General features: G+C 40.4%; 1 protein-coding gene across 14 annotated transcripts in view; it reads left to right on the forward strand.

Moving 5' to 3' along the window:
• MAGI2 (membrane associated guanylate kinase, WW and PDZ domain containing 2) overlaps positions 1–20220 on the forward strand; it is a 776332-nt gene that overhangs the window by 730192 nt on the left and 25920 nt on the right. For all 14 annotated transcript variants that reach the window (XM_076363454.1, XM_076362360.1, XM_076362617.1 and 11 more), the window contains one exon: positions 963–1106. In XM_076363454.1, coding sequence (XP_076219569.1) covers positions 963–1106 — 144 coding nt within the window. The remainder of the gene's footprint in view (positions 1–962; positions 1107–20220) is intronic.

A 20220-nucleotide genomic window follows, 5' to 3' on the forward strand; every position in this document is an offset into this window, starting at 1 on the left:
GGAACCATATATGGATGGTTTCTATGTCCGTATTTTCAAAGCCAGACACATAAATCATATCAATGAAAATATCCAAATTCTTAAATGGGATCCAGAGAACCATCTGAAAATTTTATGCATTTCAGTGTCTAAATAGCAAATCCCTATCCCCATGCGCGTACCCTATAAGATGCTTCTTAGCATCTAGAGAGATGCTTAGACTGCCTGTTTCTCACTATCTCCAGTTTAATTCTCTAACCACTGGTCTGCACAACCCAAACTTGCTCTCATTTTCCTCCTACTCCCATGGTTCTTGCGATCCTCAATGCCAATGGATCAGAAGCAACAGAGCAAGTTCCCACCCAGACCCCTCTACGGGGCTGGTAGTTAGGGTCCACCAAGAAAAAACTGGAAAGATGAATCTCAGTCTCTGCAGGACACAGAAAGGGTGAAGCGCAAATTTCCTACTTCTCACCTCCTCCTCAAGGCACATGTTTTAACGAAAGTGATGAGAGTCGCTGTACTTTGTGACTCCATGCAATCCAGCCTGCTGATCATGTTAAGTTCTGCTGGGAATTTAGGAGGTGTCTCTCCCACTAATTTTTAGTTGTGATGATGCTTATACAGGAGCTGCCTGCTACCTCACTTGCCAAATCAGCACTTCTTGCATAGACATAAACACTTATACTCAGGTACCATGAAAGTATTTGGGTGAATATGGAAACCATCTAGAGAGCTTTTGGTACCAGACAACTGCTGGATCATGCCCTTTCAGGGTAGTTTAGACTTAGGCATTTACATTTTGCTGAAGTCTCTTTTCAGAAATGGCCAGTCTGTCAGTGCAGAAGTACACTTTGAAGGTGCCTTTGCTTATATCAATTGGATAGACGCACTTTTGAAGAGACATATTTTAAAGTTTTCTTGAATGTGTACCATGACATTCATATGGTTAATTGTCTTCCATTTTGTATTTGTCTATACAGGACTTTGATTATTTCACCGTTGATTTGGAGAAAGGAGCCAAAGGGTTTGGGTTTAGCATTCGAGGAGGAAGAGAGTACAAAATGGATTTGTATGTGTTGAGGTTAGCAGAAGACGGACCAGCAATAAGAAATGGAAGGATGAGGGTAAGTAAAATGTATTGTAACAATTTTTTCAGCCTCTACAGATATGTTTGCTGACGGGGTCAAAGAGAAAGCAGGTTTGTTTCATCTCTGATCATGTTTTAAAGAACCAATGCCAAACACCTCTAATAATATAAACTTGTCCTGAAGAGCTGAAGAAATTACTTGAAACATATAGTAGGTCTGTGTAGTTTCTTTGTGGAATAAATGTATTACTTCTTGTTGATAGTAGCCTTTACTGTGTTATATATTTTTCTCCTTATTCTTTCACTCATGTCTAAGCAACTTAAAAATCTCTGATGAAGAGTTTGTTATTTCTTTGATAATAATACCAGCATAATTAACAGTTATCTCTCTAATCACAAAAGCAAAGTGATAGCTATGAAACCTAAGACCTGGTCTGTGTTATTTTACCGATTTAATCAAGTTGTCTTCATAGTGTTTGCTAATTTTGTTTATTGATATTATTCAATCTTGTTTGCAGAGATCAGTTTTCACTATTTGTATGAATAGATCTTAGTGCATTTGAGTCCCGTATTGGTAGAAATTATAATAACACCACATCCAAATACTGAATCTAAATGCATTCACTTCAGAAATTCCATGATAAAAGCATTACATGTTCTATGTAGGAAAAATAGCCTAATAAAAATAGATGGTTTTAATCTGTCCAGTTGTGCTAAAGAAGAGGCATCAACTCATCAAGGGTTGCTGATACCTTGCAGAATAGTGAGTACACAAAAAGGAGGAGAAAACATTGGTGAAAGAGACTGCCATAAAAAATGTGTTTATGTATCTAATTAGTGCAGCCTTGTTTACCCAATATTTAATTATAAAGATGGTCAATGGAAATTGTGTTCTGTACAGTACTAATAGCAGATTTTGCAAATGTCATGGTTGTTACACAGATTCTGTTTCACGACCCTAACAATCTCATCATTTGACTTCATACTGAAAGAGCATTGTCATCAGTCTAAATAAACAATCAGAGACTTTCTGTATATAACTCAGGAGTTTTAGTATGCTTCAAATCACTCTTAATTTGCCCACTTTGTAGAATTTTAGAAGTCAGGTAGTCCTCAGTCATACCGTGGAGTGCAAACCCTTGGCACGGGGAGCTTGCGTAAGGGAGCAATGGCATAAGAAGTCCCTGTGACAAGGAAGCCAGGCAGGCAAGTAGGCAGGCAACTGGTAACTGAGAAATACTCCCACAATATTTGCTGTATGAAATATAGGTGAATTAATGCAGCAGCTAGAACTTTAACTCAAGAATATCTTCTCTGGTGAGAGTTTTCATTCTTTCTTTTACTGTAGCACTATCGCAGTCAGTTGTTCTTAATGAAAAGCTGTAAGAGTACATTGTCAGCCATAATGTAATTAAAGATGAGGAAAAAGTTGTGCTTTTGTTAAGCTCTGGAATCATATATTTGGAAACATATGGCTAAGATTACACAACAACAGAAGAACAACATCTTTAGAGAAGGTTCATTTCAAATAATAACCTCTATTAGGCAAAAAACTAACCTATTAAAATGTGTGCATCATTTGAATAAACTAGTACCACAGAATAAATTTAGACTATCCACTCTGTGATAGCCTAAATATACAAAGTGTGTAACACAAATACACAGCTTTTTTCAATTTTGTTAGGAAAAGTCTGGTATTTTATAATGAAAAATGTTAATATATTTTCTAAAATAACTTATTTTAAAGCATTTTTGTTGATGTGGCCACAACACACAGCCAACGGTTATTCTGGCCAGATAGTTGTAACTGGGTTTTTTCTCCCCTTTAAAAGCGTCATTCTTTGGACTCAGTTTTACCCTCCAGCCTTGTCACTGAGTCTTGTGTTGTATTCTCCTGTTTAACAGCCATTTTAACCTGACAGTCACAAGTGGGTTTGGAACTTGCAAAACTTTTATCTCCAGTGACCTGTAACTGATGAAAAACAGAAGCTCAAGAAACAGCTTCTTCAAAACAAAAATAGAAAAACAAACCAAAAAATAATAATTGCTGAAAGGAATAGAGAATATAGGAAGATAAGCAAAGGAAGCAGAGTTCTGTACCCATATCTCCTTTACTAACTTTACATCTGCTGTCAATAATGCAGGTTCATTCCCATTTCTCGGCTGGGACCACCAGCCTGCTTGCTGCAGTTCTGTATCCCTCTGTTTCACAGATGCATCTCTATAGCAAAATATGCAAAAATATGTTCAGTGCTTCTCGCTTCACATGCCATCATGTTTAAAGATCAAATTCTCAGATCCTAGGCTTTCAGCACTGGGGATAGTAAACCATGCTTATGTGGTAGGATCTTATCAGGAGCATTTTCCAGTTAATAGTTCTTCTCGTGATCTACTAATCTCCGTTATTGTTTTGCTTCCTGTTTCCTCCTCCTTGAACAGCCTTCTTTGATTTAACTGAAGCCTTACAGAAAAACATGAAGCAGATAACAAAAGGTGCAGGTCATTTTTATAGAAAGAAATAATGCACATAACTCCATGATTATTCCCACTCACCGAGCCAAGAAGAGAAAAATTAAACCAGATAAGCTGTTGAAAACAATAGATCATATAATGCAACATGTTACCTGTAAAGCATTTAGATGTAATAAGTAAATGTATTCCACAAATAACATTTTGTTGTCAGTCTAGTTATAGCCAGCAAAAGCCCTGATAAAGGCACATTCATACTGATATAAATCTCCCTACTTTACAGAAATAAATAAAAGAATATAAAGTACTTTAAAGTAATAGAGCTACATCTATACTAGTGGGTTTATAAATTTGTATAATTGAAGCAATGCAATCTCTAACTGAAGACAGCTCCAGATAGCCAAGTCAAAGTCTGCGTGTTGTACTCTGTTAGTGAGCATTGCAAAACCGTAGCAATGGGATGAGCCCAACAGCTATATTCCACTTGGACAGGTGCTAAAAAATGTGAAAGTCTATCAGCACACATTCAAAAGATTCTGAGGTCTAAATACATGTAAAAGTGTTATGCATTACAGATGCAGAGTATAAATTTAAAGAAGTAAAAGCTAAGATTATAGGAAATCGGATGTAAATAAAGAACCAGTATGGAACTCTCTCTTGTAAAAGAAAATAGAGCAGATCCATTACTGATGAAGGTAAGTATGAAAGGAATACAATATACCAGTAATAGGAGCAATGAGAAATTGAACAAAAAGGCAACAATGAAATAACGTGAAGAAAGTGACGCAAAAATTGGGGCATCTTTATGACACTTCCAGTTTGATCTTCAGGCTCTTATGAACTCCAGTGAAGCTTGGGAGCAGATGAGAGAACAGACACATAGAGCAAGCACTGGAAGTGATGGTCCTCCACTGGCCCTGCCAGAACTGTCTGGATTTGAAAAGATTGATGGAAGGGGGAAAAAGGTTTGATGAAGTTTGTTATTACATCACCATTTCCAAACAGAAGTCCTGGTCTTCCTTCCCACTGGGAATGGCATGCTAGGCACTTTGTGTTTTTATTGGAAACAAATCCACTGAGGAACACCCCATTTTAGGATTACGAGATCTGAAATAGTCTTTAATTGCCCTTCATGGCTGATGGAGCTTTCTACTTTGATTTTCTGTGGAATTGCTCTGGGAACCAGAAAGGTGGAAGACTAGTGAGTTGATGTCATACAGGGTTCATCAGTCTCGCCAGCATATTGCTTTTCTACTCAAGGATCCCTTTCTGCCAGCCTATATAGATACTGCATTATGTCTTAAGGTTCAACAAATTATTCCCTTAAAAACAGTTTTAAAACATTCACAGGCTTATTACACTGTTCTTAGTCGTGGCACTTTTACATGCACTGAGACTTTTATTTGGGCTCCTAGACTCTGCTTCTGCAGAAAGCCGAGGCATACATCCTAGTTTGACTTGGATTCATCTGTCATTAGACATGGGAAGGAAATGTCCATCAGAGGACCCAGAAGTCTACAGAAAGAAGTGTTTCTTCACATGCATCCTCTGCCTGCATGGTTGGTAAACTATTCTCAACCAGTGTTGGAGAGCCACTGCCATAATTGTGTAACTTCATATAAAAACATATGTCAGGTCATATACCACAATTAACTTTGGTGGGATTTTACTGCAATTCATGGATAAGACATATGGAGATTCATCACAGAAGACCTCTGTAGGGGGGGAACCTCATGACTACACTGGAAATAAATACAGATCTCTCTTAATTCTGATAGCTGAGCAGAGAGCAAACTACAATGGCTAATTCTGAAAAGCCTACCACAGCAGAGGTTTACAGAACTTGAAACATGTGACTCAAAATACTTCCAGTAAAACAAGTGAATTTTCACAAAGACCAAGATATCTTACAAATTAGGACTAACAAAGAAAAATTTCATTAGATCTAAGGAAGAGACTATAAAAAAAAAAAGACTATCCAAAACTTTAAATGGCAGATAGACTCGCTAAGAGCTCGGAGTTCTAAAAATTTATCTCCACCCTCCTTTCTTCTTCAGGATGAGGGAGTACCAGAAATATAAGACTCTGTCCACACAATGGCAAAAAAAAGACTGAATAGGACCATGTCTGTGCTCTGGAAGACAGGGATGTATTAAAAGAAGCATGAGAAAAGTTTGGAGAATTATTAGTGCCTTTGATATCTTATCCCGAACTGGCAGAGGTCTGAGCACATCAGGACTCCATTTCTCAAGTAACCCTAACATCAGGAAAAAAATTTGAAACTAGTTGGTGATGGCAATATTGGGAAAATAAAGCTGCAAGGCTTAGTCTCAGAGTAAGGCAAGAATATGGCGCACACGCTATCAGTGATAGTAGTATTGAGTTGAATCAGTCACCAGAGATGAGGGACTTAACACAGCCAATGTGAAGCATAGTCCCCACAGCCTTTGAAGATTCCAACACTACTGGTGACAATTTTACAGGTCTATTTAGATAAGGCTCATGATAACTCATATTTTATTCTTGTCTCATGTTGAGGACAATGATCAGCAGAGCTCTGCCTGCAGATCTCTATCCCTTCCTGCCTTAGAGATGGGGAACTACTGACTGCTCTCAGGAAAATTGTTAAGGATGGTCGTGGTGTTTGCTAGACGTGTGAGATATGATCAACAGATCTCTTACTGCCTTGAATGATATCTCCTGCAGCCAGCAAGTTTATTGAAACCAGCATCAAACAAAGAGCCTGTGGCTGAGGGCTGCAAAGATAGAGAGTATCTTTCACAAATGGATTTAGTGAATGTGAAATTCATGAAGAATGAGGGCAAAATGTGCTTTTTTATACACAATGTGCATCTGTGTCATTTTGTCACTTTGTGAGTTACATCCTTTTTTTCACATCTTCCACGAAAGTCATACTTCTCATCTCTAACATTTCTAGTTTCATTGTCTTGTCAATTCATTTTTCTCAGTCCACGTACACCAGTTAGCCCTATCTCTAGCTTCCTCATATCTCCTAATACGACATTATTTTTCTCATTCTTTTGTAGATTTTTCTTATATATTTGCAGAACAGACATATGAAATACAGGCACTGCAGAATTTTACATCTTTCATGCTTTGCAGTCCTCCTTTGACTCTTCAATCCTTTTTCCTGTTTGTTTCTTTTCCTGCAGTCTGTGCCACTCTCTTTGTTTCAGTTGTACACAGTTGGACATAAAAATAGGCATGAGGGACAGAAAGCTCCTACAGTGTCAGTTATGAGGTGCTGTGTTGTTGCATAGGAATCTGTGTGGCCTTGCTTGGTCTGTTCTAGCTTGCCAAGTGAGCAGCACAGTGAGGCTCACAACAGTAACCAACCTATGCTGTGGACAGGTTCACGGTATTCTGCAAACTAGCACAATTTGTGTATTTCGTCCTTTCCCATGATAACAGAGTTCACACCAACTTTGTTTGTGGTTATTCAGGAAACTTCATCCACCTACACCAAGAATAATTCCTAGCAAAAAAAGAGAATTCAGTATTCAAGAGCCAAGGTTCAAAAAAGGCAGGCAGACAAGCAGGAGCCTGTCTCTTATTTGGAAGGAAACAGAACTAAAGTTTCAAATCATGGAAGGCATAAGCATTACATTTCAAACTGCTGTCAGAACCCATGTATGAGCATTCGACAGCATTCGAAACTGACATTTCCCTCTTTGTAATACAAGGTCAGGCAACTTCTGGTTTTTTCCTTCTGACAACGACTTGTGCATTCGTGTTTGCATTAAGAGGGACAGAGTGTCTATGAAACTCGTAAGCTGGTATTAAAGACCTCTCTTGAGCCATAGGAGACATAATTTTAAGTCCCCTTTGAAAAGCCTAGAGGCCAGGCTTCTAAACAGTAGGGTGTCATGTAATAGTTGGCTATCACTAACTATGTCTCCCAGAAGAAATTAATTAGGATCAAGACTAACTCTTCAGGCTTCTCAAAGCAATAGGCAGTATGTAGGCAGCTATCTATCTGGGCTCTGTAAACTGTAGAAGAGTGGAGTTTAACAAGGGAATATAAACCTATCTCCCTGGAGCAGGACACTCCTGAACGTCTCAAGTCAGGCACACAGAAATCACTCAAGCTATTCTGGGTTCAGTGGATAGACAGGCAGAGCTGAAAAGCAGGCAAAGTTTAGAGCAGATTTAGTTAATTACGTCCCTACAGTGTCTGGAAAGGCTTTTCTATCACGCAAAGCGGAAGTCTTTTTCTTCTGTGTTCAGCATGGATTTTTCCATTTCAGTTTTCTTGATTGCTTGTTGATACACACATTTAGCTTGGTGTTCATCTAGTCACTTTATCACTGTATCTGTTTTTAGCAGACCTTGATTTCTAAGTTTTTAAAAGATTAGTCATCCGTTTCCACCAATTAAGGAATCATTCTCTGTCTGAAGTTTGAACATAATACAGCTTCCACAGGTGCTTCTTTTAAGCCCATATCATCATGTGTAAAGTATCATCATTGTTTTTAAAATGTATTTTTAGTAGCTGTTTTCTTGCATCTCAAAGAAGGCAAAATCCAAGCGGAAATGGCTGGGCTACCATGTATACTGTTTTGTGCGATTCCCGTTCCACAACCAAATTTTGTACCAAAAATCATATACAGCTGCTGTAGCTTCACACACAGGGACCTTCCCCTAATCTTTGTGATTCTGCTCTCCATGCATTACTGCTATATTTCTTCAATCCCTCCAGAACAGAGTCTCTGCAAGGTTATCTCAGCTTTTTGTAGTCCTATTGCCAAAGGAAAGGGGTAAATATGAAAAAGCCTTGATTGTCAACAGGACTGATTGTTTCCTGTCAGAGACTATTCAATAAAAGCTCAAAAGGAAGAATGAACAATTTCTTACTCTACAGTAAATGGAAATCTCTAAGAGCATGTTACCATACAGACCCCATGATTTGCACTGGCTCCTCACTGGTATAGAGTCTCTCCTAGATTTCTTGTTAATGAAGAATGGAGCATCTGTTTGGGATGCTCCATCATTGATTAACCCCACATCAAAGGGTTATTTCTTACAGTCTGCAGTGGAATACACCTGAGGTTGCAGTCAGTAAGTACAGCAAGCAAGAAGTAGCTCAGTTCAGCTTGACGGTGATTAGAGCAAAAAGTATTAAAAATAGGAGGCAAGCAGTTGTCACACAGTAGAGATAGTAGATGACAGATACAGACTTTTCTTATGCAATCAAGAAAGCTGCAGCAAGAAAATGGGAAGAAGGCAAGAATGGCTTGATCTGCCATGACCTTCTTACAAACGTTTAGGGCAATCACTGTATCCAAAAATAAACCAAGGATTGGATAGTGTAGTCCTTAATTTTTGCCATAGCATACTTTGGACTCCTATTTTGGATCAGAAAGAAAGCTGAAGACTTTGAGATATACTGCTGAGTGACTCGTGCGAATCTCCAGGTCTTAAATGGCAGTGAAGTCCTATGTTCAGAATATTGGAGAAAAGTAGATATTGCTGTTGGAAAGCCTCTTGCAAGTTTACTCTAGTCACAGCAAGCATATAAGTGGAAGGAGCAGCAGTAGGTCCTAAAAGCCAAAAAGGTCTTCCCCAGGTAGTGTGCTGGGAGCAGCAGGGAGTCAGCTGCTGAGTGCTTGACATGAGTGAGGGTTTGAGAAGGCCGTCAGAAACCCCACTGAAAAGTTACTAATATTGAGATATAAAATATTGATGTTATGCCCACACATAAGGGACAGAAGGACGTTCCAGGAGCATACAATGCTCCACCAGCCTCTGTTTGACTAAGGTCTTGTGCACACATCTGAAAGACAAATGCCTACAGAGTGATTCATGTCAGTTAAGTAGCCAATCTTTTCTACGTAAGTAGCACTTACTCTTAAAACCTCCGGCATACCTGGCTTACTTTATGCTGTAATATAAATCTTACCTTCATAGTAAGTGTTCAGTGAATGTCAACACTGTCATTACAATGGAGCCCAAAGACAAAGATATTCTTAGTCCCATCCATTTATTCTGTGATTTGTGATCCATGTGAACAATACAGGAAGATGTTAGCTATGCTTTACCAATGAATTGCATGTCCCTTTGGGGTAATCTCATTCACACGCCAATTCCCAACTACATACATCACTGTCCAATCTCACTTGTAGTGAGACTGGGTGTGATTGATCCAAACTCTGGGAATTCAGCTGGGATACTCGAGCATATAAGCTCTATGCCAGCCTGTGGCAAGAGGAGCTCAATGCTGGGTTACTGTAATTGGCAGAACTCAAGGAAGAATATATTGACATGCGGAGATAAAGCTGATCAACATTCTTGTGTCTGCACAAGAAAGAAATGCAAACTGAGGTCCTCAGGGATCCTGAATATATTTTGACAGTGTAAAAGCTTAATAAATCAAGAGTGAATTAACTGTAGGTGAACTATTATTCAGCATTTCTCCAAAAAGCTGTGCATGTTTTTTAGAATTTGTTTGCAGAAAGGTAAGGGGAAAGAATATTCATCTCACGTGTAATTAACATCATTCTTGCAAACATGTACTCAATTTGATACATTCAAAGTGTCCTTGTAACTCTATGCCTAATAGCAAAATCCTTTAAGCCAGCTATGAAAAAGAACAAGTTAATAATCTTGCTAAAAATGCTTTAGTATGAAATTTTAAGAATAAAATACTTAGTTGGCAGGCAGGCACCATATTTAAATCTGTATTTCATGGAAGATTTATAAAGGTTTTCAGGTCCAAAAAATTAATTAGCTCTTAAAAAATTAAGAATCGAGACTGTAAGAAAAAAATTAACACACCAAATGATGGTGCTGTGATAACTGAAAAATTTTGTCCAGCAAAAGGAATGACAGAGGCAGCCTCTCTTCTGTGTTTTCCCAATCCGCAGCAAGTAGAAATTGGGATAGATCACCTATGAAGTTAAAAGGATACAGATATTAGACCCATTCCTATGGCCCACCCAGCCCAGTATCCTCACTCCAACAAGGACAAGTAGAGGATGCCTAGGAAAGGAATATAGGACAAGTATGAAATGATTCTTCACTGGGTATAGCAACATCCAAGCCCCTGGCAATCAGCAGTTTTCAGATTTTTTTATGCTGAAATTTTCATATTTAGTGTCTAGGACTATTTTTTAACCATTTATTTGAATTCGCTCTGCTTTTGACATTCCTGATCTACTATATCAATGGATTCCAAAGCTAAATGATTGCATTGTTTGAAAAAAAATCCTTATTTTGTTTGTAGCTACAACATAAGAATCTTATGATTTCTTCCTCATCCTCCATATCATTCCTTATTCTATTGACCTACATCATATCCACCTTTTTCCCACTGAAGCTTACCAGCCAATTCCACCTTGCCTCATAAGGGAGCTGTTCTTTACCCTTGACCAACCTCATCAGCCTCCTCCAAACCATTTCTCAGTCTATCACATTCATTTGGAAGTGGAAGCACCAGAACAATCTGTCATTTTCAAGATATTGGTGCTCCTAAATGACGTAATGATGGTTTCTCTGTTATTCTCTGTTCTTTCCCTAAGAGTTAATATTCTGTTTGCTTTTTCGACTGGGCTGACATTTTCAGCGAGCTAACCACAAGGACTATGAGATCTGCCTCTTCAGGGGTAATGGTTAATTTAGAGTGATTGTGTATGTAATTTTCCACATGTACTGTACGTAGCACTTAACACCACTGAATTTTACCTTCTGCTTTAACACACAGTATTGTGCTACCTTTTTACAGCTTTTAACTTTAAATTTAGGTTTGACAATCCTGCATGGTATTGTGTTGCCTGCAAATCTTACCACCCCAATCTTCAACCTCTTCACTATGCCATTTACAAATATGCAGAACAGAATAATCACTATGGTAAGGTCTTTTGATTGTGAAAATTGACCACTTATTTAAAGCATTTTTTTCTTAGAATTTAATCTCTTTCTTACCTAGAAGACCCTATTCTTTCTCATCCCACAGCAGAGCCTTTACTGAAGGTTTTACCGTTAAAAGCTTTCTGAAAATGCCAGTATACTAACCAGATCACATTTATCTATATAGTAATTGACAGCTCCAGTGACCTGCAGTAGATCTGTGAGGAATAGCTTCCCTCTACAATAGCCACACTGACCCTTCCCCACTATATCATCATTATCCATGTGCCAACCAACCCTCACCATCCTTATTGCTTCCTTCCATCTGCTAAATCGAACATGAGACTCGCTTGGTTACTTTCCACTTCCCATTCCTCTGCTACTCAGCAATTTACTGATTTAGGCAGTAGATTACATCCTGTAGTTACTAGTTCAGCAGTTTCATATCCAAATTCCTTTAGAGTCAAGGATGAATGCCATCTACGTCTGGTGGTTTCTTACTATCCATTTCATCAGTTTGTTCTAAAATCTTTGCCACTGACCCTGCTGTTGGAGTCAGCTCCTCAGACTCACCCCTGTGGCAAGCAGACCCTCTGCAGGAGTTTTGCTGCCATCCTCTTTAGCAAACATTGACACAAAGACAACTTTTTTCTGCAGTCTTTTCTACCTTGCATCCAAACTATCTTTTGAGATGTTGATTCTCCAGCAGGCTCTGCACCTCTGGTATGTTTGAAAGCATATTCTTAGCTCTTACATTTTAGCATTTTTCCTCCTCAAAATCTTTTTGTGGTTTTATGTTTAACTTGTCAGAGTTTATGTTCTTTTCTGTTTTGCTGTTTGGATGCAACTTTGGATGAAGCAGTCTCCATGAACATTTATGCTCAGGCTTCTATGTAGGATCTATAAAATTGGCTTGTCAAATCTTGAATTTGCTTTGCTTTTGCCTAATGGGAACTGCCTGAGACCATCAAGAAGATACCAGAAAATTTTCTTCTTCCTTTTTAACAGTCTCTGCTGGTTCCCATCCATGATTGTAGTGTTGAAGTACATGGTATTAATATTACATTATGCTACACTGAGTCATCCTAGCTCTATTTTAAAAAAGTAATGGTATATCAATTAACTCCAGTAGGATAATGAATTTTCCTTTTATCTTTGACACCTTTAATTCACATATACATGGATTTTTTTTGCAGCAATGCTGCAGAAGACATCAAGTCTACTCTAGTACCAGAAGTCCACTTTGCTGTCGTTAGCCACCCACCACTGCAATCTCCATTTCTCTCTCCTGCACTCCCCATTCTCCACAGACACTTGGTCATGCACATTTTCCACTTTCTAAGCTCTTTCTGTAATAGCACTTCTAATGTTCTGAACTAGCTCAGCCCATGTCCTATGACCCCTCTCCTCCCCGCAGCGTGCCCTCCCCTTTTGGGCAGGAGGCAAGAGCAGCTTTCTGCAGGAACAAGGAGCCGGGCATTTCCAGGGATAAGAAGCCGCAGTGGCTTAAACAGCTGGTTGGCCACAGAAAAAAGAGTTTGTGACTCTAAACCTTCATGGGTGGTTGCTTCAAAAGTAGCATGGGTTACATGTGTGTAATTCCTCCAAAGAGAAATGCTATGTCTCTTACTGAGACACCCAAGCTACACACCTAAAATGCACTGGAAGGAGTCCAAGACTAGAAATATCCCATAGCTTTGTTCAGGCCACACATTACACCTGGGATTTCCAGGCAGTATAGATTCTCTGCGGCGAGGAAATTTGCACAGCAGATATCCAGCCTGTGCCTAACTCCAGGCAACATTAGGGCTTGACAGCACTTGGAAATTCACCAAAATAGATATTCTGGGGTTGCTATTTGGTCTCCAAGTACAGACAATCTTTCAGCCTTTTGGACTCATTAACAATAACAACAGCAACAAATAATATGCAAAAAATGTTTCAGTCATAAAAATAGAATGCCCATATAAAAGGAATTAAGTGTAATTAGTCTCTTTCCTGAGGTTTAATTATAAAATGCATTAATAAAATGACAGATAGCAATGCCCTCTGCACAAATCATTTGAGCCTGCTTTTATCATTAGATTTCCTCATTTAACATAGAATGAAAATGTGCATACACAATTAATTTCATTTCGTGCAACCAGGAACTATACACCTGCTTAGAGCCGGTTCCTTATACACTGACAGAGGCAAACATACATCATCAGTAGTTTAAAAGTACATTTGAGCAAGGAAAAACCTCTTTACTACATTAAAGCTATATGTATTTCCTTCTGATTTAGCCTGCTTCTGAAATTCTGTTTATATGTATGGTTGGCTTTTTTTAACAAGACAGGTAATAATTACTGTAAAATATGGCCAGAACAAAGACTCCACAGCTAAACTCACATGTACTAGAGGCACTTTATTCTAATGATTCAGAGAAGCTTTACAATTTTCTTTCTAATTAACCTATCAATAGTGATGTCACTTAAACAATCCTTAGGAATATTATCTTCTCATTATTGCCAGAAAACTTGCTGCCCAATTTTATAGCTCAGTTGTTCTTATGCATGGATAAAGCATCTGAATTAACTTGAACCGAAACAGATTTTTTTAAGAGACATTTCCCATACACACAAACTGCTTTCACAATTACATTTAAATCATTAATATTCAACTTTAAAAACATTAAGGGGGGGAGAAGCATACAGTGTTTACTTTGTGCTTGTGCTTTGTAAGAATATAATAGAGGAGCATTCTCATTATCAAATGTCATCGGGTCAGGAGGAGAACCAGTGGGTTTGGGTAGGCATTTATCCCAAACAGCATGGAAATTCAGCCAGGGCCATGTTCTGTAGGAAGAAAGAAACAAAATGCGAAACCAATGTGTGTAAAATTGCCAGATTCATAGCTGCAAAAAGCATGTTTCTTCAGAATAAATACAGCTCAGGCAGCAGCCGTGCAAGCTTCCCAGACTGGCTTGCCAACGCACTTCAACCTTAAGCTGGTGAGAACATCTGGAGGGTGCAGAGGCCGATCGCTCCAGCTTTGTAGTCTTTGCTGAAGACTGCCAGAAAGGTTACAAATCAGAGCTGATGCCAGTTCGGGGGGTGTCCTGCAATGCAGGGCCTGCCTGTTGGGAGTGGGAAGGGGTCCATTGGTTCATTTCGCATGACTGGACACCAAACAGCTGCCAGTCTTGCAAAGGGATGCATTCATTACAGCTCCGTGCACGGATCCCGTGTAATGACACTTTCAAATTAAAGTTTATTCCAAAGAGCCAGAGGCAGTCTGTGGCATTGTGAGATTAAAATATTGGATTTCAAGGGCTGTGCTTTCAAACCTTTTCCCTGCTATTTAGAATCATGGAATCATTTAGGTTGGAAAAGACCTTTAAGATCAAGTCCAACCGTTAACCTAGCACTGCCAAGTGGATCCAATTTGTGGATTTAAAACTTGGTGATTAGGATGCATGCGTCCTCTCAGGCTGTCAGGCAAAAATTGTACCTGAATGGCATGGGAGCTGAAGGTATTATTTTAGGGATGGCTAACTCTCCAGATGTGGGGAATTGTTTTTCCTGTTAATTTCTTGACAAAAATGAAATCCATAAGGTGTAAAATGACAGAGGACCTAAATGCCATGCAAAATAATAATGTTGCTACATTGAAGTTTCTCTTTTAAAATATTCTGGTGTTTCATCTGAAAAGCTTTACATCTCCACAGAAGGCAGCTTGCTGAAATGCCTCTTAAAAATAATGGTCTGATATTCAAATGTGTCACTTTCCATGAAAGGAGCTAATACCACAGGGTCATACCCAATAAAACGTTTAGACACTCAAAGCTTGATGCTGCAACCTGTTAGGTGGCTGGTGTCCCGCTAGATGCAGAGGGAAGATTAAATGTGTCAGAATGATATCCAAGCAGTCTGCAAGGAAAGTATAAGAGGTAACAAGAAAAGGTAACATAAATATATTAAAAGAAATACGAAGAACAGGAAAAAAGAGGTCCATTGCTTGCTGAGAATGTGGAGAAGGCTGAAATATTCAGTGCTTTCTTTGTAACAGTCTTCATTGAGATGTTCAGAAGGACCATAAATTTACTACATCAACTTAGAATCATAGAATCATAGAATCATTAAGGTTGGAAAAGACCTCTAAGATCATCGAGTCCAACCATCAACCCAACACTACCATGCCCACTAAACCATGTCCCTAAGCACCTCATCTACTCGTCTTTTAAATACCTCCAGGAATGGTGACTCAACCACTTCCCTGGGCAGCCTGTGCCAATGTTTCACCACTCTTTCAGTAAAGAAATTTTTCCTCACGTCCAATCTAAACCTCCCCTGGTGCAACTTGAGGCCATTTCCTCTCGTCCTATCGCTTGTTACTTGGGAGAAGAGACCGACACCCACCTCGCTACAACCTCCTTTCAGGGAGTTGTAGAGAGCAATGAGGTCTCCCCTCAGCCTCCTCTTCTCCAGGCTAAACAACCCCAGTTCCCTCAGCCGCTCCTCATAAGACTTGTTCTCCAGACCCCTCGCCAGCCTCGTTGCCCTTCTCTGGACACGCTCTAACACCTCAATGTCCTTCTTGTAGTGAGGGGCCCAAAACTGAACACAGTATTCGAGGTGCGGCCTCACCAGTGCTGAGTACAGGGGCACGATCACTTCCCTACTCCTGCTGGCCACACGATTTCTGATACAGGCCAGGAGGCCATTGGCCTTCTTGGCCGCCTGGGCACACTGCCGGCTCATGTTCAGCCGGCTGTCAACCAGCACCCCCAGGCCCTTTTCCGACAGGCAGCTTTCCAGCCACTCTTCCCCAAGCCTGTAGCGCTGCATGGGGTTGTTGTGGCCCAAGTGCAGGACCCGGCACTTGGCCTTGTTGAATCTCATACAGTTGGCCTGGGCCCATCGATCCAGCCTGTCCAGGTCCCTCTGCAGAGCCTTCCCGCCCTCGAGCAGATCAACACTCCCGCCCAACTTGGTGTCGTCTGCAAACTTGCTGAGGGTGCACTCAATCCCCTCATCCAGATCATCGATAAAGATATTGAACAAGACCGGCCCCAAAACTGAGCCCTGGGGAACACCGCTCGTGACCGGCCGCCAGCTGGATTTAACTCCATTCACCACAACTTTCTGGGCCCGGCCATCCAGCCAGTTTTTCACCCAATGCAGACTACACCTGTCTAAGCCATGAGCCGCCAGCTTCTCGAGGAGAATGCTGTGGGAGACAGTGTCAAAGGCCTTACTGAAGTCCAGGTAGACCACATCCACAGCCTTTCCCTCATCCACTAGGCGGGTCACCTGGTCATAGAAGGAGATCAGGTTGGTCAAGCAGGACCTGCCTCTCATGAACCCGTGCTGGCTGGGCCTGATCCCCTGGTTGTCCCGCACATGCCTTGTGAGTGCCCTCAAGATGAACTGCTCCATAATCTTCCCCGGCACCGAGGTCAGGCTGACAGGCCTGTAGTTCCCCAGATTCCCCTTCCGGCCCTTCTTGTAGATGGGCGTCACATTGGCAAGTCTCCAGTCGTCCGGGACCTCCCCCGTTAACCAGGACTGCTGATAAATGATGGAGAGTGGCTTGGCGAGCACCTCCGCCAGCTCCCTCAGCACTCTCGGGTGGATCCCATCCGGCCCCATAGACTGTGAGCGTCCAGGTGGCGTAGCAGGTCGTTAACTGCTTCCTCTTGGATTATGGGGGGTTTATCCTGCTCATCGTTCCTGTCTTCCAGCTCAGGGGGCTGAATACCCTGAGGATAACTGGTCTGACTATTAAAGACTGAGGCAAAGAAGGTATTAATTACCTCAGCCTTCTCCTCATCCTCAGTGACAATGTTCCCCCCCGCATCCAATAAAGGATGGAGATTCTCCTTGGCTCTCTTCTTGTCATTAATAGATTTGTAAAAGGGTTTTTTGTGGTCTCTAAGTACAGCGGCCAGATTGCGTTCTAGCTGGGCTTTTGCCTTTCTCATTTCTTCTCTGCATGACCTAATGAGATCTCTGTACTCTTCTTGAGTCACCTGCCCCTTCTTCCACAAGTGGTAAACTCTCCTTTTTTTCCTGAGTCCCAGCAAGAGCTCCCCGTTCAGCCAGGCCGGTCGTCTTCCCCGCCCATTCTTCTTATGGCGTACAGGGACAGCCTGCTCCTGCGCCTTTAAGACTTCCTTCTTGAAGATCGTCCAGCCTTCCTGGACCCCTTTGCCCTTCAGGACCGTCTCCCAAGAGACTCTCTCAACCAACGTCCTGAACAGGCCAAAGTCCGCCCTCCGGAAGTCCATGGTTGCAGTTTTGCTGGCCCCCCTCCTTACTCCACTGAGAATCGAGAATTTTACCATTTCATGGTCGCTAAGCCCAAGACGGCCTCCGACCACCACATCTCCCACCAGTCCTTCTCTGTTTGTAAACAGCAGGTCGAGCGAGGCACCTCCCCTGGTAGGCTCCCTTACCAGCTGTGTCAGGAAGTTGTCTTCCACACACTCCAGGAACCTCCTAGACTGCTTCCTCTCTGCCGTGTTGTATTTCCAGCAGATGTCCGGGAAGTTGAAGTCCCCCACGAGAACAAGGGCTAGCGATTGTGAGACTAACAACTTCAACAAAGAGAAATTAGTATAAATCAGAATAAGGAGAAAACTGCTTAAAGCATACTTAGATTCAAGTCAACTGAACTTGCTGATGTTCATGTATGCTCAGTGACTAAGAGAAAGTAATTTCTAGACTATTAGTAATTATGTCCAAGAATTCATGAAGGACAAGAAAGTTAGTAGCAGACTAGAGAAAGGAAAACATATTCCCAATTTTTAAAGTCAAATAATAGAGAAAAGTTCCTTAAACTTTCATTCGCAGAAATAATCTGCAACAAGTTATCAAAAAGTTGAAAAAATCCAGCAACATGTAAATTTTGGGAAGCAAATCTTGTCATATCAGCCTAATTTTCATTTCTTATTTCTGATTTTCATTTTGATTTATTTGTGGAAAAAGGGGAAGGAGAATGTATGAGACATCTTCTTTTCACCTTTCAACCCCACCTTGTATGAAATTCACAGAAACAGGATGGGGAAATAAACTTTAGGTGGAATCATTGTAATGTGGTTACTGAAAATAATCCCTCTCAAAGGCTGCTCTGAATGGTTTGCTCCTGAATAGTAAATACAAGTGTGAAATTACAAGTGTGGTTCTGAGGGATCTGGGATGAAACCAGCTCGATTCAATAATTTTATTAATAATTGGAGACCTATTGAGAAATAATAAAATAAAATTTGCTGATGCCAAGATGTCATTATTCGTAGAGGGTTTAAAAGGTCTTTGAGGAACTGACTTAGATTTCAAAATGAAAATATCATACTAAAGCAGTCAATCTGGTAAAATTCACTGAGGTGCACTGTTCTCGGTTTAGGGCAGAGAAATCGGATGCACAATGTAAAATAGGGAATAACTGTCTAGACAATACTGCTGGGGATAATCTCGGAATCCAAGCTAACTGTGAGTCACAAATCTGATTTGTTACAAAAAGGCAAAGGTCTCATTCTGGGAACATTATTAATAAGTGTTTCTCCCACGTGGGAGGAATGTTATCATTTTGATCTGTTCTGCCTACACCCCACCTTAGTAATATCTCCAGTTTGGAGGCTGCAGACAGACTTGGAAGGATCCAGAAGAGAAGTATAGAGAAATGTCATGTGTGGTATAAAACTGCAGGAGTCAACTTTTGATACTGAAAAGAGAGTAATGAGGATCCGATGTAATAGGCACTGGGTTCTTTTCGGACCTGTTTCTATGCTTACCATTACCTCTGGCCTCACCTTGGTGCATCTTCAATATGTGGATATATCTAAGCTCCTCTTAAACAATCACTGGATTCAAAAAAGACAGAAATAGCCCCACAATATCTAAAAATCCATTCCACAATAGAAAAGAGGAGAGAGCGAGCACATTTGAATGCCTGGACAGAGAAAGCATGCAGCATGGTTTCCTCCCATATCAGACATCAGAGAATCTACATCAGCAAGGGGAAGGAAGGGAAGGTTATACATGTTTAACTGCAGAAAAAATAGTAATAGGAATTTGTACCTTATTAGACACATGGGGAACCACTCCTCAGTCAAGGTTTTCTTTTTTTGTATGAATTCCCCAGATATGAGTGTAAAGTCTAATTGAAGCTTTTCTCAGGATAAGAGTGTTGGCAGCTTTTCTCTTCTGTGTTGTTTTTCTTATCTAATCAGAGCTGGGCTTGTGCTGCAAAGGCAGTATAATTCCGTTATGCATCAGTCAGCCACAAGACACAAATGCATGGAACACAATTAACCCGTTGCTCCTGCAACTATTCATTTTAACTCCGGTCTCACACATTCTGATGTAAATTTGAGTACCTAATTTTCTCAAACTTGTTTCTCTCCCCTCCTTTGGTCACATAACCAAGATGCTGGCCTTTTTTAAGCTTTCCCAAGTTATTTGCGCATGAGATTTTATATTAAAAGCAGGAACTATCAAATCAGCTACATGCTGCCTACAGAGAAAAAAATATTTTAATCCATTGAAATACAGAAAAGGTTACATTAATACAAGATAGTTCTTGCATATTGACCAATGAGAACAGAAGAAAAGCAAACAGCAAGGGAAAAATGTGACATTAGCTTAACCTTTTTACATATTAAACTGTATTAAAATCTCTTTCTGTCTTTCTGCTCCAGAGTGCAGAGGATTTTATCTGAAGGACTGTGCGTGCTCTGAACAGCTTTCATCAGTACTCATTTTAACAGTTATTTGTCAAGGAGTGTTAAAAACACCTCCTTCATTTGATCTAATCTGGCGTTTATTCTCTCAAAA

This window comes from Aptenodytes patagonicus, chromosome 1 (assembly GCF_965638725.1).
Source record: "Aptenodytes patagonicus chromosome 1, bAptPat1.pri.cur, whole genome shotgun sequence".
NCBI classification, from domain to species: Eukaryota; Metazoa; Chordata; class Aves; order Sphenisciformes; family Spheniscidae; genus Aptenodytes; species Aptenodytes patagonicus.